Below are 21,006 nucleotides of genomic sequence, written 5' to 3'. Positions count from 1 at the left end.
AAGTAAAATGCATGCCCAAGTACAACTTCAACTCAAAATTTTAAATTTTAACTTCAAAATCAATGGTCAAACGGGAGCTTATAGTCTGCAAGTAGGAACTAGATTAAGGCACATTACTGCTTGTAGCAACTGGGGAATCATATACTCACTTCAGAACTAGCATTTTTGTTTGCAAAAAATGGTCTAAGCACGCAACATAACTTAAGGAAATAGGCTGGCTTAAAATTTCATAGCTAACTGTGCATCAATCTTTACATAACGTGGGAGACCATATGCATCGGTTTTTCCCAGGAAACAATCATAATTCAAGCACCAAAACTTTCATTCCGGCACTGAATCAAAACTATAATTTTATAATCTTGCACCAGTGAAGGGCAATCATTACCTTCCATGCATATAGGCAGGAGATCGAACGCCTTTAACACCGCTAATAGCATCATCAACTTCACTCCCATCAAGACACACTGTATTGTTATTGACACTCACTTCAGAACTAGCATTGCTGCTCGTAGCAAGTGGGGAGTCAGATACACTCACTGTCCTGGTTCTGTTAGGTCCTGATCTTACACTGTACATGGAGGATGCTGGAATATTAGTCATCGATGGACGCAGATTTCCGGAGATGCTTCGCCTTATATCCTGTGAGAGAGGAATGTTCTCAATTAAGCAAAACCTTAGAGCAAAAAAAAACAAGGATGACAATGTGCGGAGCTTCATAGAGCTCCAACAAGACCAAGAGAACATACTTTTATACTTGTAAAAAGGGAAAAACTACCCATGGTCACTATACATGTGTTCAAACTACAGAAAATTATCCCAAACAGGAAGTTCTCATTCTGAAGATCACCATGTTGCATTAACACAAGAAAGACAATTTCTAGAAATGCTGCATAGAGAACATTCATGACCATACTCTGAAAAGCCTATCCAAGCGAAATTTGTGTATTAATCTTTGCCTAAATAGCAGCATGAAATGAAATATACATACCATATGCCTCATAGCCATGTCCAAGGATTTCTTTGACAACGTCCTTCCAAAACCTGTACTGTCAGGTGATGAAGAGTGCGCATATAAGTTATTACGGGGAGAATGTTTATTATCTTGCTTTGCAGGAGGAGCCAGCTTCCGCATATTTATTACCCTTTCAACCATCTTAGTTCCAACCATACCAGGGCTTACATTATCATTAGCTTTAGCATGTAATCGACTCATAGCTGGAATAGGAACAGAGCTCCCACTGCTACGCACAACACCATTAGGAGGGCGTCCTCTAGCTGGAGAGCAAGATTGTCGTCTAACCCTTCCATTTGTAACTGGCTCAACAGATGAAGATCTGGCACTTGGTGCTCCAGGTCTACCCCTTGTAGCTGAAGTTGGCCTGTCAGATAGTGATGTCCGTAGATTAGGTGGAGCATCATAGGAGAGCCCTGGGATATCTGAAGGCTTCCATGGTCTGGGTTTTACAGTTGGAGAACTAGGACGTGAGGCTCCAGGATTTCTTGCCGTAGTGGTTGCTGGTGTTACTGAAGACGGAGATTTAATTGAAGGAGCAGTAGCATTAGCTGTACTGGACACTGAAGTAGGCCGACGAGTTGGAGTTGCTGCCCTTGATGTGGACTTCGATCCAGGAATGGATGCCCTGGTTGTGAGTGTTGAGGAGTTTCTGGTTGGTGTTGAGGACCTTGCACTGGACCTGGCTGTAGGTGTTGAAGATCTTGTAGGAACCGTTGACTTAGCAGAAGGCAAGGTGGAACGACAAGTTGGTGTTGAAGACCTTGCTGGCCGAGAAGTTGTGGTTGACATTGTTTTAGAAGTCGCAGTGGATGTCATTGCTTTGGATGCTGCAGTAGATGTGCGTCTAGTTGCTGATGTCAAGGAGGATGTTGCACTTAATGTGGGTCGTCCAGTTGGAGTTGAAGGTCTTGATCCACCAGACGAAGATGGTCTTCGAAGACCTGAATTTGAAGTATTTAATCCAGCAGCGGAAGCAGGCTGTCTAGATGCTAAATTGCTTCTACCAGAGGGCTCAAGCTGGGGATTTGCTAACTGCATCCAGAATAACAAGTTGCATAGTAAATCAGTCCATGGTTCCCAACAAATTCAAGTTAAGACTGCCTAACTGGAAGCTCCAACATTCCATCTGAACTTCTTAATTTTTAACTGGGGCAGGTGGTTAGGGATGGACATTAAAACTGATAAAAAGGGTCCAAACCGAATTAAGTCAGTTCTTCAGTTTTGGTTCTTTGGGCTGTTTTCAGCTTTAATTTTTCAAAAGTTTGGTTTTTGGTTTTAAGATATCAGTATGTTAGTTGACCGAAATACCGCCAGTGACAATGACCACTGCAGCTGCTCTTAGTCGTGTTCAAGAGCAAAATGCTGTGGCTGCTGTTCTTCGATAAAGAGATAAGAGTAATCAGTAAAATCATTATTACCAGCTAGAATCCTCCTTGCACGAGAAATTTATCCTTTTAAGAAGCTATAGTCTATTTTCTTTCAGTTTCCAGATTATGACAAAAATAGGTTGTCTCTGGATTGTGTTGCAAATATATATAACAAAGAACTGTTATATATTTTCTTATGTTCTCATTTGTCATGCATTTCACTAATAGCCAATATCATCTAACTTTTGAAGCTCGACAAACAAAACTACTCAATATGAACATCAACGTGTACAATGAGGATGTGTCAATTCTAAGCAGGAGTTGCGAGCATACTACCGTAGAACCAAACTAACCATGGATCAGTATTCGGTATATACTATTGAAAAACTGAAGACCGAAGAAGCACATACCCTACAGGCTACAGGTGGTAGGCAAAATTCTGTATCTGTTTACATTTTAGGAGAGCACATACTTTGTGATTAAGGGGTAAACAAGCCTTACTACAAAAAGGAAATGCATATGAGTATATCGTATTATTTGCTTTAATAAATTCATTAAGATTACTGTGATATATCAACAAAGATGATTTTGTTGCTAATAGCATTTGACTAAACAACGGAGCCACAATGTGTGTTTTGAACTAAAATACCTGCAAGGTCCTTTCTACCTGATTATAGAACTTTTCCTTTTATTATGCTTCTTGCAAATCTCTACATCCCTTCTACTGGCTGGATGTGTAGTGAAAATAACTTGAACTCATGAAAGATAACATTTCATGTATTAAGCATATTATCATATATAATACTCAACCGAATTACAGAAAATGCATTATTTCAGCAATCATGGAGTAAGAAAAGTAAAAGTAGTATATTCTTACTCTAGATCTCAATGCAGTTGGACGAGCTTTAGCAGTTCCCAGCTGACTCATCATTGATTTTTCCGACTCCATCTCAAGTGAAGGAAAAAGAGGAGTACTTGGAGGTGTTAGAAGCCTGAAAGACAAAAATATATGAGACCTGAACACACAAATAAAAGACAGAAGCAGATACTCTTTTGATACTGAATGTTGTATAAGTGTGGCAAAAGATCATCCAATATCAGAGGTCTCGAGAAGCCTTTTCTCTTCTATTTTGAGCTTTTTTTTTATTGATTGATTGCGTGGGGGTTATAGCACCCACTAGTTTACTTGTTTGCATCAACATTTTGATATACGAAATTCATTAGTTGAACTTCAAAATATAAGTAAAAAAATGAGCTCTATATACTAAACATGTTCTCTTGCTACTCATGATGTCTAAATGAACATCATTATAAAACGCCCTTCTGTCCCAAATAGTTTGGCACGATTACCTTTGAAGGAATGCAAGTAGAGGTAATACTAAACTGCAGAGCTGTGACGTAGCATGACTGGAGCTGTGATGTAAATACTGCAATGTGGTGCTTAAGATAACAAGTCCGTTTAATTGTCAGTTAACTTGTTGGTAGGTGTTAATTTGCAGATGTTTGTTATTAGTACACTTGCAGTAAGAATTGTTAATCTAAAGCAGTTATATTTCTCTCCCACTCGCTGGTTTTTCCTTACTCTAGCTTAGCTGCACCAAATGGACACTCATTGGTTGTCACCGATTTCTGGATTTTTCATTACCATTTTGGGAATCAAACTGCTTTTCCTTTGACTATGATTCGTTAAATAAGTTCTAATTATTTTAACTGAGAAAACAGCCAAAAGCCCCCTAACCTATATCCGGATTTCCAACTACACTCTTCAACTTCACTTGAGTCCTATAACCCCCTGAACTATTTAAAACTGAAACTACATCGCTCCCTGGGGGTGATAGGACTCAAGTGAAGTTGAAGTGTGTAGTTGGAAATCCGAATATAGGTTAGGGGACTTTTGGCTTTTTTCTCTATTTAAACTACAAACACTTGTGATTTGTAGTACCTTTATGTAGTTTCCAAATATGCAATTTTTATTTCTAAACAATTAAAAATTCAATGTCTGAATTCACACAAAAATTAGACAAGTCTCAATTACTCTGAAGCAAGCCTTTTTTTTTTTTTGGGGGGGGGATAGAGGGAGTACTTGTTATTGACACCAAATTAGAATGTCCATCACCAAAAGTTTATTTATCCTCAACTTCTTACTTTGAGCGTTCATCTTAAGTTAACCTGTATATCATGAGTACAGAATTTCCTGGAAGCATGGAGACCAAATTTTACGAATCGTAGCCAAGTTTTGAAAGACACATTATCCAATGAAGTTCTATTTCTAAAAATTTCAAAATTTGGACTCTCATGTCAAAATGTCCTAAATTAAAGACAAAGAGGAGAAACATTGTATACGATCTAGACATTTAACATGGTGCTTTACATTTCTTTGCATTGCAACCTAGTTGTTTTCGAATCTTGATTATGAAATTCAATGACTTGAATCTGTCACTGGCACATTAAGGAAGCATACTCCATATATATGATGATTAACTTCTTAATGTTACCTTTCTTAAACTCCACCGCTCCCTGAGGGGAAACAATGATTTTTCCACCCCCACCCCCCTTCAATCTTCACAATTTTGTGTTTTGTCTGTCCAAAACTACTACTTAGGGTGCGCCTCCGATATTGAACATTATGTCCATTTAAAAAAATCAGTACACCTGTCTGCATAAGATTAGAGCAGACATGTATGATGGTATTGTAAAAACTATCATTGCTTACCCAAAAAGAACTGCAAAAGTTATCATTGCTTTACCCATTAAGAACAATAAAAAGATGAAGATAGAATATGAAAACATAATGTAGGTGACATGACACAGACATTTCACTTGATTGAGGAATTTATGACAGTTCAACCTAACCAGCTAAAAAACATAATTAACAGAAGAAGAAGAGTCACCATCAGTACATGCTCGAGAGGACAGTAAAATTAAAGGAAATTACCACTCGTAATCATTTTTGTCATTGTCAGCATTGAGGAAATCATCAGTACCATTCTTCCTCACATTAGTGGTTGATCCAATATTGAAAATAGGTGAACTTCCTGCTCTTGATTCTACAAAGGGCAAAGAATTTGCAAAAAATAACAATTAATGAGCTTAGCTTATGAAGCAGAGTTCAATTGAAAACCCAAATTCACCACAAATCGAACATAATGTAGTATTCTTATGCCTCTACAGCTAAGTTGCACGGACTCGTGTTGGATTCTCCAAAAATTTAGAGAATACGACCCACACCTGCTGACAACATTTTCGAAGAGTTGGAGCAAGCTCTACATTACCATAAATCATCTAATTATATCAAAATCACACCATAATCTCAACCAGAAACTAATAATGAAGATAATATATGAAACAGAAAAACATCAATTGAAAAGGAAATTTAGTTTTCTCACCAAGCGGAGCATCAAATTCATCGCCGTTCTGGAAAAGGAGAAGATCATTTCTTTCCTTCTCCCTTCTTCGCATTTCGAGAAACAAACCTAGCTCCTCCTCCTTCTCCTTCATTACCGAATTCCTAAAGCTCCCCATTTGCTGTTGCAGCTCCCTTAACGCCGATTCCTCTGCCCTAAAACTTCTATTCATACTTCAAAAAAACCTAAAAACCCCTAATCCATCAACTGAAAAAAAAAATCACCAAAAACTCCCCGTTTTTTCTGCAAATTTCATGAAACAAAAACAGCATTTCACACTCATCATATGCACATCCTCATGAACTACTTCAACAAGCTCAATAATGCTAAAACCCAGATGTAAAAAAATTACTTGAAAAATTCACAGAAAATTCTACAAAAAGCTTAACGAAACCGCAATTTGTAGAGACAAAGACACGGTAGGTAAAAATTAGAGAGAGAAATCAAAAGAGATATGATATGAAGATCATCAGAATTCAGAGAGAGAAAATTTGGAAGCTAAAAATGTTACTTATGGGAAGAATGAGGGATGAAAATGAATATAAAAAAGACTTTTGGGGCTTAGTTGTTCATTTTGTTTTTAATTCAGAATTAGATAATTGATAGGGCAAGTCACAAGAGTGGGGGCAACAAAAAAAAACAAATCGTGGTGTAACGGATAAGGTATCTTCGTCGTTAATTTGAGATCTCGTGTTCAATTTTAAACATAAAAAATTATTTATAGAAACATCTTTTACGTAAATAAACGAGAAAAACATTAAAAACACTCTTAAACTCAAGCAAATTATTAGTTTCATCTTCAAACTATTGACATTCATTTACTAGACTAATTGAATTTTAATACACCCCGATATTGCAACATGAGTGAAATACACCTCTAAATTCTCACCAAGTTTAAGTGTGTTTTCAACACTTCTCTCAACTTTTCATCAAGAGTTTCATGTTCCTATAAGAATTTGAGATCACTGTTATGTTATGTGGTAGATCAGGATATACCTAAATTTAGTTAGTCAAATAAAGGACGTTTCATGACTTTCAACAATTCGAAAACGACACTAATAATTTACATCAAATTTTAGGAATATTTTCAATGGATTTCTCTATGATTAAATTTCACGTAATATAAATTTAATTTAATTTAATTTAATCAAATCTTAATACGGATATAGGGATATTAAAAAGAAAGTGATGAGTGTGGGGCATGTTTAATGCAACTAACACAGCTTCTCTTTTGATGTTTTCTTCACTTGAAGGGTACGTTATCAGAATTCCAATGGTTGCTATGCATAATTACAAAAATAGCCCCACTTCATAATATTTTTTTATTTTTTTTTAAATTAAAAATTATTTCTGAAATTTCAATTTTGCCTTGTTGTGAGGGAAAAAGAAGCTATGGTGGTTAGTTGTCTTCAAAAAGTTCAAATGAAGATATCATATTATCACTGCATTTCTTTTTGCATTTTCATGGAGCGATTGATACTTATATTAGAGTACGACTAGTTTGAATATTTGCTGAATATAAATTATTCGGGGATAACACTTTTTATTAAGAACTTTTTTCATATTCAAAAGTCGAAATAGAAACCTCTAATTGAGAGAAAAACAACTCCATTCATTGCATCACATCCTTTAATGATATATCTTTTAAAAAAAGGAAATCCTCAATACTACTTATAAGGGTATGATATATAAAACCTTAGTTTTAAGCAAATTATAGTCAATTTTATATCATTTTTATCAAGCATAATATTATATCTAAACTTTATTTTATTTTATATAATATATATAAGTTTGCTTGATCGAACAGACTTAATAATATATAACACATATATGGTCAAATTGGGAATTTCGAATAAGTATATTGCATGCGTATGACTAGGGGTGTGCATTTGGTTTTTTGGTTTGGTTTTACACTATTCGGTTTGGATTTTTTTGGTTTTGTAAAAGTGTAACCCAATCCGATCCAAAATAAATTTGGTTTGATTTGGTTTTTCTCTTTTCGGTTTGGTTATTCGGTTATGTCAATAATTAATAACATATATAACCAAAGTAATAATATTTAATCCCTTAAATATACTTTCTAATATAAATCATAAGTAAATTAAACTTAAAACACAATACTTATAAGTATTCCTATTATAGATATAATTCAAACATAAAAGGGAGAAGACACAAGTACCCCCTAGACTATGACCGAAATCCCAGAGACATACCTTAACTAAATTAAGGTCCTATTACCCCTTGAACTCATTTTTTTTGTAATTTTGTACACCTTTTGACTTATGTGGCACACCACGCGACTCCACGCAGTATATATATATAATTCGGTTTTTTTTGGTTTTTCGGTTTTTATCTTTTTAAATCCAAAACCAAACCAAAAAACCAAATAAAGTAATTTATTAATCCAAAACCAATCCGAAAAACCAAAAAACCAATCCAAATAAAATTTCGGTTTGATTTGGTTTGATTATTTGATTTAATCCGAATAGTGCACACCCCTACGTATGACACCTTGTTGAAGTAGTTTGGTAAGGTAAGTACAACAAAATTCTTTGTATTAAAAAAAAAGATTAATTAAACATTCCTTAACCATTATCCTATTTATGGCTTTATTTGATTTTTTTTAGTGATGTTGTGGGATATAAGTAATAAGTTGGGTAATATTGTTACCTAATCATTTTTATAAACATTCAAAGAAGATACAACTATTAAAAAATTAGATAATCGATTTTAAGCATTTGATATTGAGACTTTATTGTTATTGTTTCTTATTATTTGATACACGTTGTGTAATTGTTCAAAATAATAATTAAATTTTTAAATAAGACGATAATGATTTTCAATCTAAGTTATCTCGCAACGAACAATTGACAAGATGAAATTGATCGATCTACAGCAAAAATTCTAACTTTTAAAACTTGGGGATTTTTTTTATAAAACAAAAAAAAAAAAAAAAAAAAAAACAAGCACTCCATGTCTCCATCTATATTAGGGCCTTTAGTCAAATGGGGTGCCACACTATTAATTTATTCCTTTAATTAATTGTATGCAGTGACATACAAATTCATCATTTTGAGTATAAATTTAGAAGAATAAATGTAGTTACATGTTTAAATACTTTTTAAAAATTCTTGTTATTAAATTTGAATTAAAGATAATGAGTTTGATTGAACTTGCTTTTAATATGTAATTTTGATGAGTTGGGTACTTCAGTTTTGTCATCTTCCCTTATACCCTAACCATTGTTTAAAGACTATTGTAGATGCTGATTGAATTTTAAATTTACTATTTAAATATATTTTAGTGAATTTTTTAAGGACAAATGTTTTATTTAAGTAAAAGTTAATGAATTCGGCCATATCGTTTTTGAACTTCTAACTCCGTTCTTGATCATTTTGATATACGTATTGACAAAAAAATAAATTTTTGATTAACAAGAGATTTTTTAAGGAGTAATTAAAGAACTATCTAAGTTTTGATATTGGGCTCAGGACTAATTGAAAGATGTCAGCGCTAGACTTGAAGTTGACTATTGATCTAGTTGAGGACCATCACGAGAGTGTTCTAGCTATAAAGTAATTTGTTTCCGAAAAGTGATCCTTCAAGTTATCTGATTATAAAATGACTTTGATTATAGCACAAGTAATATCAATCTAAGTTATGTCGAAGGTTTCGATGTATGAATCTCTCAAGCTAATGTAAAATGGATCGATATTTCTTTGATTTCTATTTTGCCACATGTCATAATCTTGTTCATCCATTTGTGGAGCGCGATTACCCCCGTTATTGATATGGTTGAATAGTAAATTTTATAGATCATGGGAAAATGCATCTTTGTTGTTTTGTTTATATGGTCTGTCAAATTATTCCTTTATTTAATGATTTCTTTGTAATTAGTTATCCTAATTAAAAACAATATACTGGACAATGAACAGATGCAGTATGTTTGTTCTTAATTTTACAAAATAAAAAATTAACAAAAAGATGAGTGTCGGCAAGCTTAAGATAATAAAGAACCACATAATAATGTAATAAGAAAAAGAAAACAAGAAGTTGGTATTTGTTTGTTAAGAATAAACAAATATTAGGTCTAATTTAATTTCAAAATATAATACTTATATCCTCTTGAAGATTGTTTGATTGGTGAATAAGTTATTCAAAATTAATAATAATAAAATTATAATATCAAGACTAATTAAATTGTAGAGTTGTAAATATAAATTTGACTCAGTGTGTCGATCCGATCCAAATACATAAATCTTTTAGGATTGGACTAAGATATTTAGAATTTAGATTTTAAAAATTATGAAAAATATTTAAAGAAAAGTGAATTGGTTCAATCTAACTCACATCCCATGTATGATTAGGATGGGCAAATCATAGAAAAACTATCTAACTACACAAACATTTTTGTTCTATTTACTAATTTCCAATAGTTTAAAATATTCTCATATTAAATGTCTGACTAATTAATAATTTCATACCAGATTTCAAGACAGAAATATCTAAATACATGCTATCAAATATACTCTAAAATACAAATACAAAAGGAGATAGGCGAGTAAGGTAGGAGAAAGGAGAGCAAGAGAGTCGAAGTATCTCAGATACATGTGAATTGCACTAGATACATGAATTAAAGATATTATAAGATACATAGCGAAAAAGGCGAGAGATGTGCAAATGTATAAATCTTATATATCCTAAACTAGTGATATTTATGTTATTTATATGAGTCATATTAAGGTTGTTGAAATAGTGGGCTAGCCCATCTTGGCCTATCAAATTTCAAAGGTTGTGCTAGCTGGGCTAGGTTGGTCTAATCTGGCCAATATTGACATCTCTAAATAAGGAAAAATAACTTAGGTGAGTATTTTTTAATAAATAAACGAATTTTAACGAAATCTTTTTATTTGCAGCAATATTATGAATCTATGATAAATCTGCTATGTATTAAAAGTTATGCATGCAATATAAATATGTTATAAGTGTTTTGAAATATATTATGATTGTTTGATAAGAAATTGAGATAATGTATTATAAGTGTATTAAGGTGTGTGATAAATGTATTATCCATAAATAAAATTTGTATTATATGTGTTGTACTATAAATGTCCAGTGAAAAAAATATTATTACTATAAATGGTAAATATTTTCTTAACATAGTATATCTATGTAAGTTTCTTTCTAAATTAAAAGGTTACTTATTGAATATATATTTTGTATTAATATATATATTTTTTAAAATTAAAAATGGACCATACAATCATACGTATATAATATTAAGTATGTGTTTGATTTAAACTAAGATAAAACAAGGTAAATTTTTAGTTTTAACTTTAGTTGTGTCTGTTTAAGCGACTTGGTGAAAAAGAGATTCAGACAAAGACAAATGTGTCAATTTATAGATAAAAGAGATTCAGACAAAGACAAATGTGTCAAATTTAATATCTAATCCCTATGATTATAAATTTGAGATTATTACACCACATGAGTTTCAGGACATAAAAAATTCAGATGTGAAATTAATATTAGAAATTTAATTTCAAAATTTTAATTGGATTTTCTTTTCTTATTTCTCAAATCAAACGATTATCGAGTTAATTCAAAACACTAACAAGCCATAAATTTTAAATAAAATACTTTCTTCTCTCATTTGGAAGAAATATGATCAAATACAATTTCATTTTTAATTTCAACTTTTAGAAATTCTAATTAAAAGAATTTTTTTAAAAATATTTTATGATCAAAAGTTAAAAAATAATATTTTTATGGAGTTGGTGGTTGGTTTGGGGTGAGGGTGGGGTTGGGGTAGGGAGGTAGGGTGGGGGATTTAAAAGCTTTATCATTTTTGGAGTTATTGAACTAATACTAGATCTTTTTTGTCTCATCATCCATCAACTTTTCAATCTCTTTGTTTTTTCCCATAATTAACAAAAATCAATTTGTTCCTAATAGGCTAATAGGAAATATAAACTAGCTACCTACGACTAGGCCACAAGTGATTTATTTTGGATTTATTAGACGTATTAGATAAGGCATAACTCAATTTAATTACGTAATTTTAATTTTAATTTTCTTTTACTTTTTTTTGTTTTCATTTTTGAATGTTGCTCTAAAAGTATGCCAAGCTAGAAATGAGTAAATTCCTAAGTTACTCGACTTGATGTATTTATTATTAATTATTTTTCGTTTTCATGACTCCTATTGATGTGGTGTACGTTGAGAACATAATCAAGTAAAGAAGAATGTATTTCTATTAATAACTTAAAATTTTTAACAAAGATGATCATGCATGTTATTATAGTGCAGGGGTAAATAAGAAGCTTGGATTCGAACTTCATTGTCATAAAAAGACCATGTATTTAGCTCAAAAAATATACAAATTTGTATTTGAGAAACGTATTAAAAATACAATTGACTAAATAAAAACATATTCTTTCAAAATTTAAGTTTTTAACTAAAATGGTCACACACTCACACACTTCGATAGTGTAATATAAAATTAAACAAATAAATTGATTAGAAACTACAAACAATTTTCATGGTATATATGAATTACACCAAAGATTACATTACTCAAAATCATGATACTAGAAAGACATCATATTTTATTTTATTAAACTGGGGTAGGGTAGGGAAAATGGGGAGCAAACTACAAGATGGGGAATCAAATCCTCATCGACAAAATAAATATTTTACATAATCAACCAACTGAGCTACGTACTAAAATATTATAACATAATTAAATTCTTGATCATCAAGATCTAATCAAAGAGAACACCTTCTCAAGATGTTTAGCCTTGAGACTAAGATACTCCTTCACTTTCACCTTTCTATATTTTGGTACAACAACACCAACATTTTTCTCAAAAGAAACTAATGGAACAATTGTAGAATCAACTTGAGGTCCAAAAAAATAAGCCAGAGAAACCCTATGCTTAGTTTGATCCACAAGAACTCGATGATAAACCGATGGAAATTCACCATTAGAGAGTATATGAAGAAGATCACCTACGTTAACGATGAGGGCATCGTTGGAAATAGGAGCAATTGAAGTCCATCCACGGTCTTTTTTCAAGATTTGAAGACCCTTTGTGTTATTTGTTTGATGGAGTATTGTTAGGAATAATGAATCTGTATGAGGAGCTAACCCTAATGCATGGTTAGGGTTTGGGCAACATGGATATGAATTCAATTGTAAAGCTTGTGTAAATTCAAATGAATTAATCAAATGTTCTTGAGATGGTTGCAAGTAATTGAGGATGAGCAACCAAAGTTGGAAGGATAGGGCTTTCATCTTCTTTTGATAATTTTCCATCACATCACTACAAGATTAACCAAAACAAATAATCAAAATATTACTCCTTGTGTCTGAAATTATCTATCGTGATTTCTAAAAGTAATTATCTCAAATTATCTACGTAATTAAATTTATATTTATCGTGAGAAAAATGTAATTGTTGTGTAGAATTATCTACTAAATAACTTGATTACATAAATATATTTTTTTGTATCTTTAATGCATATAACTTCAACTCGTTTTTCTATACATTCACATAAAATCAATCCATGTGCTTACCAAAATTCTTGATAGTCATGTGGCCAAAGTTCCTTAGCATGATCAAGTGGTGAGTCCATAATGGTGAACCCTTCATGCCACATAAACTTAGAAAAAAACGGCGTAATTCGAGCTGTGCCATAGCCTGTGGCACCACTAGTTGATCTCACGACCTTCACCTTCTGTTCTGCAGGCAAGGCGAAAAGTCGCCTTGCCTGAGATTCAACTTCATCAAAAAATTCTATAGGAACTCCATGATTAACAACTTGAAATATGCCCCATGTTTTGCATGCATGACCTATAAGTTCCACAACATTAGGAGCTAAAAGATCAATTATTGGGACATTAGGGTTTTTGTCATCATGATTAATTGGGGAATTATTGATATTAGGCCATAAATGAGAGTTTGGAACTTCTTGGATTAAGTGAAAATCTATAGGAAGAATGTGTTGAAGGCTCTGAGGGTTTTCTTTGAAAGATTCTTCAAGAGTAGAAGTAGCCATTATTTTGGACTTTTGGAGAATAATCAAATATTTTATTGAGAAGTATATAGTTTTTTCTTGGAATTTATATAGGGTAGGAAAAAATATCTTTTTTACACATGGATTGATTGGGCTTTTGGAATATGTGTTGTCTATAAGTAGGTTCTAGTTATTTTGGCTGATTAAGCTACCATTTAATCATTGAATCAGATATTTAATTTTTTTTCTTTAAATAACTATTTGACATAAATTTTGAATTGGACATCTATATTTTTTCTTTAAATATATGTTTGACTTAAATTTTGGATTAACCATTTAATTTTTTTCTTTAAATATCAGTTTGACTTTGATTTTGAATTACTCTTAAATATTTATCCTCAAATGTATCTAATTAGGCCATGCAATTTGATCTTCAAATATTTTCAAGTCCCTCCAAAAAGTAAGTTCTTGAGATTTTCATTCACAAAATTTAATTTTTTTCCAAATATAATCTATGTCCAAATACAACTTTCAAAAATCACCTCAAAACTTAAATTTTCAAGTTTCAAATATCAACTACAATATTTATGATCAAACTGGAGCAAAAAATAGAGTCAAGGGCGTCGGAGTCATAGTGTTAAAAAACTATACTATATATATAAAATCAAAACTATTTTTTATGCATATATAGTAAATTTTAAGTTTCTTTAATTTCTTTGCATTTTTATCTCTTTATATATTTTTTTAAAAAGTTAATAAAAATTCTTACTCCACTATTAAATGGGATAACTTTAACCTTTCACTTCTGGAAAAACCAAAAATAGCTATTCGTCGTGCTTTTGATGATCTAAGCGTATAATATAAAATGTAAACATGATCGATAATCCAGACTGCTACGGAGTCGAAAGGATTCATCTCAATTTTCTTCCATAATAATTATATATAAATTTTCTTCGATATATATATATATATATATGACGAATATTTTAATTTAAATTGTGTGAACGTATTCATATCGTCAGTTACCAATTCAAAAGAAAAGGAGGATTATCTACGATCAATAAAATATAATAGTTTTACCTTATAAAAATAAAAGTTCATTTTACCCTCCCTAAGTCTTACTCATGAGTTGTGAACTATTTAATTTATAATTATTATTATTAAAAGTATTTTTGAGCTAATTATTTTAACTCGATAACTAATATCAAAATTAACAATTCTACTAAATAAGTGTAATGATAATGGAGTTGATGGCGTATGGCCTAACTTGATTAGTGTGTTTGCCTATATTTGTGTTGGTTTGGACTTATACCCTTATACATCTATACTAGAGGCGGAGCTAGGTGGGGTTCGTGGATTCGGGCGAATCCAGAAGCTTTTTTGTAGATTTGTATTTGTACTAGAAAATTAAATAAATATATATATGTATATAATTAACTTGTGAACCTATAATAAAATTGATTGACGGTTCAGTGAAAGAAGTGACCCATGAAAATACTTTTCACACTAGGGTTCGAACCCCCTCTCCCAAACTCAAAAATTTGAATCCCTCAAACTCTTAATTCTGGCTCCGTCTCTGATTAAAAAGAAATAAAAATATCAGCAGATTTTAATAACTGTAAATACTTTGATCGATATAAGTGAATCATAATTAACTTTTACTTTAGCTCATAAATAACGATGGCTCATGTAAAACTCCGTTTAAGTAATAATAGTTTGTTGAAGGTGTATAAATATACTTTAAATATTTAATCTCCTTGCAGTTATTCGTAAATTTACTTTTTTTTAAAAAAAATATAATAAAAAAATTAATTTCACCATTCAATTTTATTTACTGATGTGGCCATGCCCATGTGGTAGGATTTTTGTTTGGTCATGTACAAATTAAATCGATCAAAATTCATATTTTAAATGTTTTGATCTTTAATAGTATCAATTTAGTTTGCTAGTGAATATTCAACAATTTTAATGTTCACCAAATGGGTTTGTTTTATTTGATCTATTTATTATTAGACGATAAATTAAGCAAAAAAAGATTTTTTTTTTCATATCTATAGGACAGAAGAGTAGTCCTAGTCTCTCTTATGTTTAGGTTTTCTTTTTGGATTTAAAGTTAAAGTTAAAGTTAAAAAAAAGTTGCGAAAAATGACATGACGTGATAAATATTTAGATTGTTTATTTCATAAAATTATATATATATATATACATACATACTAGATAGGGATAGCCCATACAAGCACGGGCCCAATTAACGTTGAAAGGTTTTTGCGAGCAGAATGTACACACACAGAAACATAAATATACATGGTTAGGAATTGTTTGCGAGTTAAATGCACAACATATCGTTTGTGGCTGTGTTATTTGTATCCAGCTTGAGAAAAAGTACCTGCGGAAAAAAGATGGAAAATAAATTTACGTTCAAAGTGAAATATTTAGTTATTGTTGTGGAATCTGTTGTAGTAAAATTCTATGGGCTAAAATAACTACTATAATAATGACTTGATTCTCTCTAACTTTTCTTTTATTATGTTCTCTTTGTTCAATCACTCTATCCCTTCCTTTCAATGCTTGCTCAGTTTCCTCAATATTTGATTCTTAAAAAAAAAAAAAAACCCATTAGAAGGAAAGTGAGATGGCTAACAATTAATTTTTGGTATCCAAAATTGAAACAAAACAAATTACATTTCAAGCATTAATTCAAATAGTGCACACCCCTAGTTGAAATAAGCTTTTTCTAATATAAGAGTAATATATGATATAAGTTATATAAGTATTTTTTATTGTACTTTGAAATTCCTCTTGTTTTCTTCTTCTTCTTCTTTATCTTTTTTCGAGAGGAAACTGGGAACGAGAACTTTAATGTTAAGCTTGAATTTTTCTGATCTTATATACTTGATTATCTTTAGTTAAATTTTTTTGTTATCAATATGGTAAATAGTGATATTCGTTTTCTAATAATAGAAAACTTCATTTATTTTTTGATATTGCTTTAAATCTTTTTATTTGTCATTCAAATTTTAAATTTATTAATTTAATTAATTTGAATTCACATCGAACAGTAGTCACATGCATTACCGACTTTTTTTTTTGGTCCAAATGAAATGATGAGTTGAATTAGTGAGGAACTTGGATCGCATTGAACCCATTTAATTTGATGGTCCATATTTAACTAATACAAATATTCAATCTTTTTGACCCAAAAAATAGAAATAATTCAGTCGACAAATCTACAATTGTGACTGAAAGAGATTTTTATAGAATAATTTATAGAAATTTCATTAGTTTATGAGTTAATTACCTAGATACATGTTAGTTTGTAATAATATGAATCTTATGATGCGCCTGGATATATGATCTAGGGAAAAACGGAGTTACAATTAGGTGTAATTTGTTCTAGATACATTGTATCATGATGGATTCACATGTATGTGGGATATATAGACAAATTTCGCTCGCCCCCTTCCCATCTCGCTCGTCTCCCTCCTATCTCGCTCGTCACTCTCATATCTCGCTCAATGCTAATCACACTATGTGATTCACATGTATCTTGATACACAGGCAAATCTCGTTCACCTCCTTCTTGTTTTTGATCGCCTCTCTCCCTATTTCAGTGCATTTGATAGTAAAAAGTATGTATTTTGGTATATCTAACTTGAAATTTGGTATAAATTATTAATTAGTGTGATAAATTGTAATTATTTCAATCTCTAAGAAAAATTAGTAAATTTGAATGTTTGTGTAATTAGATAGTTTCTCTATGATCATTTTTTAGTAATTCAAATTGTGAAGGGTTATATTCCGTTGGATTTTTGAACTCCCGGGGGGCAACTTTGAGATTGTTGGGCCAGGCCCACCTTGAGGCAATCTAGTCCAACCTTCCTTTCCCTTTGGGCCGGTTCCATTTTTTGTCTACATTTTAAGTTTGGGAAAACTACATGCATCTGGTGTGATTCACATGCATCTGGGATACCAGATACGTAGGAGAGTGGAAAACGAGATGGGAGCGAGGCAAGCGAGATATGTATTGTATTTCAGATACATGCGAATCCACTTAGATACAGTGTACCTAGAACAAATTACATTCCAAGCATTAATCCAAATAGTGCACGCCCCTAGTTGAAATAAGCTTTTTCTAATATAAGAGTAATATATGATATAAATTATATAAGTATTTTTTATTGTACTTTGAAATTCCTCTTATTTTCTTCTTCTTCTTTATCTTTTTTCGAGAGGAAACTGGGAACGAGAACTTTAATGTTAAGCTTGAATTTTTCTGATCTTATATACTTGATTATCTTTAGTTAAATTTTTTTGTTATCAATATGGTAAATAGTGATATTCGTTTTCTAATAATAGAAAACTTCATTTATTTTTTGATATTGCTTTAATCTTTTTATTTTGTCATTCAAATTTTAAATTTATTAATTTAATTAATTTGAATTCACATCGAACAGTAGTCACATGCATTACCGACTTTTTTTTTTGGTCCAAATGAAATGATGAGTTGAGAACTTGGATCGCATTGAACCCATTTAATTTGGTGGTCCATATTTGACTAATACAAATATTCAATCTTTTTGACCCAAAAAATAGAAATAATTCAGTCGACAAATCTACAATTGTGACTGAAAGAGATTTTTATAGAATAATTTACAGAAATTTCATTAGTTTATGAGTTATTTACCTAGATACATGTTAGTTTGTAATAATATGAATCTTATGATGCGCCTAGATATATGATCTAGGGAAAACAGAGTTACAATTATGTGTAATTTGTTCTAGATACATTGTATCATGATGGATTCACATGTATGTGGGATATATAGACAAATTTCGCTCGTCTCCCTCCCATCTCGCTCGTCACTCTCATATCTCGCTCAATGCTAATCACACTATGTGATTCGCATGTATCTTGATACATAGGCAAATCTCATTCGCCTCCTTGTTCTCGATCGCCTCTCTCCCTATTTCAGTGCATTTGATAGCAAAAAATATGTATCTAGGTATATCTGACTTGAAATATGATATAAATTATTAATTAGTGTGATAAATTGTAATTATTTCAATCTCTAAGAAAAAATAGTAAATTTGAATGTTTGTATAATTAGATAGTTTCTCTATGATCATTTTTTAGTAATTCAAATTGTAAAGGGTTATATTCCGTTGGATTTTTCAACTCCCGGGGGGGCAACTTTGAGATTGTTGGGCCAGGCCCACCTTGAGGCAATTTAGTGCAACCTTCCTTTCCTTTTGGGCCGGTTCCATTTTTTGTCTACATTTTAAGTTGAGCAACTTTCACATATAACAAACACAAAATTCATATTTGTATGCTATAGCAAAGTTTGCATAATTGCGCTCCATAGCAAACATATATATGTATAATTCGCTATACATATACAAAAAAAAAAACAGTTGTATAATTCGCTATACATGTACAAAGAAAGCAGTTGTATAATTCGCTATACATATACAAAAGAAAGCAGTTGTATACAAAAGATCAATTGTATAATCTGCGTATGTATAAAATGAGAAAAAGAGAAAGGCAAAAGAAAACTAGGCAGAAAAATATTTGTATTGTATAATTATAAGTGTATAGGACGAAGATATATGTATTTGCATGTGTATATACAATTTTCTCTCGCTTTATATAAACAAAAGCGCAATTTATACATTTCGTTTCTGTTTGTATAAGCGAGAGAGGCGAGGGTGGCGAGCGAGATCTGGGAGAGGGGAACAAAATTATATAATTTCCTCTCGCTTTATACAAACACAAACACATTTTATACATTTGTGCTTGTATAAAAGTGAGAGAGGCGAGTGAGACTGCCACCAAACGAGAGTGGCAAGCGAGATTCCACCAGGGAGAGTGGTGAAAATAGCAATAGTTTGCTATAGGGTACAATTAAATCAAAATATATTTGTAGTATTTAATTTGAATTAATAGTTTGCTATTATATATAATTTTCCCTTTTAAGTTTGGGAAAACTACTTTTTAGATATATATCCGTACCATATATACTAATTCTATCTATATTTTCAAAAAATAATGTATTTTATCACCACTTAAGAGTTTTTGTTTTACAATATATTGAAGAATATACACCTAGATACATGTATTTTTGCTACTAGATACACTAAAATAGGGAGAGAGGCGAGTGAGATAGTAATGTATCCAAGATACATGCGAATCACACTAAATACACACTAGATACATATATATATATATATATGTATGTATGTATGTATGTATCCGGTGTGATTCATATGTATTTGGGATACCAGATACATAGTAGCGTGGCAAACGAGATGGGAGGGAGGAAAGCGAGATATGTATTGTATTCCAGATACACGCGAATCCACTTGGTTTCAGTGTACCTAGAACAAATTACATCTAATTTTGACCCATGTATCCTGAGATACATGTATATCTGTACGTATATGGACACACCAAAATCTGATAAAAATTGTAATATTACAAGCTAGAGTGTGTCCAAGTAATTAGTTCCTAAACTAATGAGATTTTGTAAGTTGCCGTTAAGTTTTTGTATGTATTGGCCCAATGTTGTGAAGTTATTAACTTTTGTTTTTCCAATTAGTGATCTTTAATTTTTATTTCCACTTCTCATTTTAAAAAATATTGCGAGTTAAAACATTTTTAATTATGACCTAATTTTATAAGGCATAAACTTAGAGAACTTTTACTTTGTCCAACACAATTTTGTAGGAATAAGTTATGCCCCTTGAGGTATAATTTTGTGAGTTTTGAATTGAACTTCGTAGGTTTTATCGACATAAATTTTGTATAAATTAAATTATGCTTCTGAAGGACACTTTTCCAAAGGTAAAAAAAAAAAAAAAAACTAAAGGGCGGGTTGACAAAAAAAAAAATTATATGCCAAAGATGAAAGACCACCAATTTGACAAGCAAAACTTAAAAAAACTCCAAAATAGGAACATTTCTGTGAATGAACACAATTCCCTTTCATTTGGACCCAATTTCTTAGAAGGAAGGTAGGTTAAATGTCACCTATAAAATTCTTTTATATTTTTATCGACATAAATATTCCTAAAGAAATAACAAATTTTAGGAAAATATCAGATTTTATGTAATCATGTTATCAACAAGACAAAGCTATAATCTCAAATTAGTTGGTGTAACATATTTAGTTTCCCATCCAGTGTTCAATAAATGTATTGGAGA

At 31.3% G+C, this 21,006-nt stretch overlaps 2 protein-coding genes across 2 annotated transcripts; both read right to left on the bottom strand.

Moving 5' to 3' along the window:
• Nucleotides 1-201: 201 nt before the first annotated feature.
• Nucleotides 202-6,305, bottom strand: LOC125866792 (uncharacterized serine-rich protein C215.13-like). The gene is made up of 5 exons (XM_049547141.1): nucleotides 5,769-6,305; nucleotides 5,318-5,429; nucleotides 3,260-3,374; nucleotides 989-2,047; nucleotides 202-639 (listed from the first exon to the last, which is right to left on the bottom strand). The coding sequence occupies exons 1-5, from the start codon at nucleotides 5,956-5,958 to the stop codon at nucleotides 382-384; spliced, it is 1,734 nt and encodes a 577-aa protein (XP_049403098.1). The 5' UTR covers nucleotides 5,959-6,305; the 3' UTR covers nucleotides 202-381.
• A 6,238-nt stretch (nucleotides 6,306-12,543) lies between these two features.
• On the bottom strand, nucleotides 12,544-13,854 carry LOC125869017 (gibberellin 3-beta-dioxygenase 1-like). Its single transcript, XM_049549574.1, has 2 exons — nucleotides 13,366-13,854; nucleotides 12,544-13,111 (listed from the first exon to the last, which is right to left on the bottom strand). The coding sequence occupies exons 1-2, from the start codon at nucleotides 13,845-13,847 to the stop codon at nucleotides 12,544-12,546; spliced, it is 1,050 nt and encodes a 349-aa protein (XP_049405531.1). The 5' UTR covers nucleotides 13,848-13,854.
• Between the last annotated feature and the right edge of the window lie 7,152 nt (nucleotides 13,855-21,006).

Source organism: Solanum stenotomum, chromosome 6 (assembly GCF_019186545.1).
Source record: "Solanum stenotomum isolate F172 chromosome 6, ASM1918654v1, whole genome shotgun sequence".
Taxonomy (NCBI): Eukaryota; Viridiplantae; Streptophyta; class Magnoliopsida; order Solanales; family Solanaceae; genus Solanum; species Solanum stenotomum.
The sequence above is the reverse complement of the archived record's forward strand: the minus strand, read 5'-3'. Positions and strand labels throughout refer to the sequence as shown.

Bases quoted from the DNA above. Each gene is read 5' to 3' on its own strand.
- LOC125866792 (XM_049547141.1), bottom strand. From the start codon at position 5,958: ATGAATAGAAGTTTTAGGGCAGAGGAATCGGCGTTAAGGGAGCTGCAA. The intron at 2,048-3,259 runs GTAAGAATATAC...TTCTGGATGCAG, and splicing joins CAACTGCATTGAGATCTAGA to TTAGCAAATCCCCAGCTTGA. The intron at 640-988 runs GTATGTATATTT...CCTCTCTCACAG, and splicing joins ACATGGCTATGAGGCATATG to GATATAAGGCGAAGCATCTC.
- LOC125869017 (XM_049549574.1), bottom strand. From the start codon at position 13,847: ATGGCTACTTCTACTCTTGAAGAATCTTTCAAAGAAAACCCTCAGAGC. The intron at 13,112-13,365 runs GTAAGCACATGG...TTAATCTTGTAG, and splicing joins CATGACTATCAAGAATTTTG to TGATGTGATGGAAAATTATC.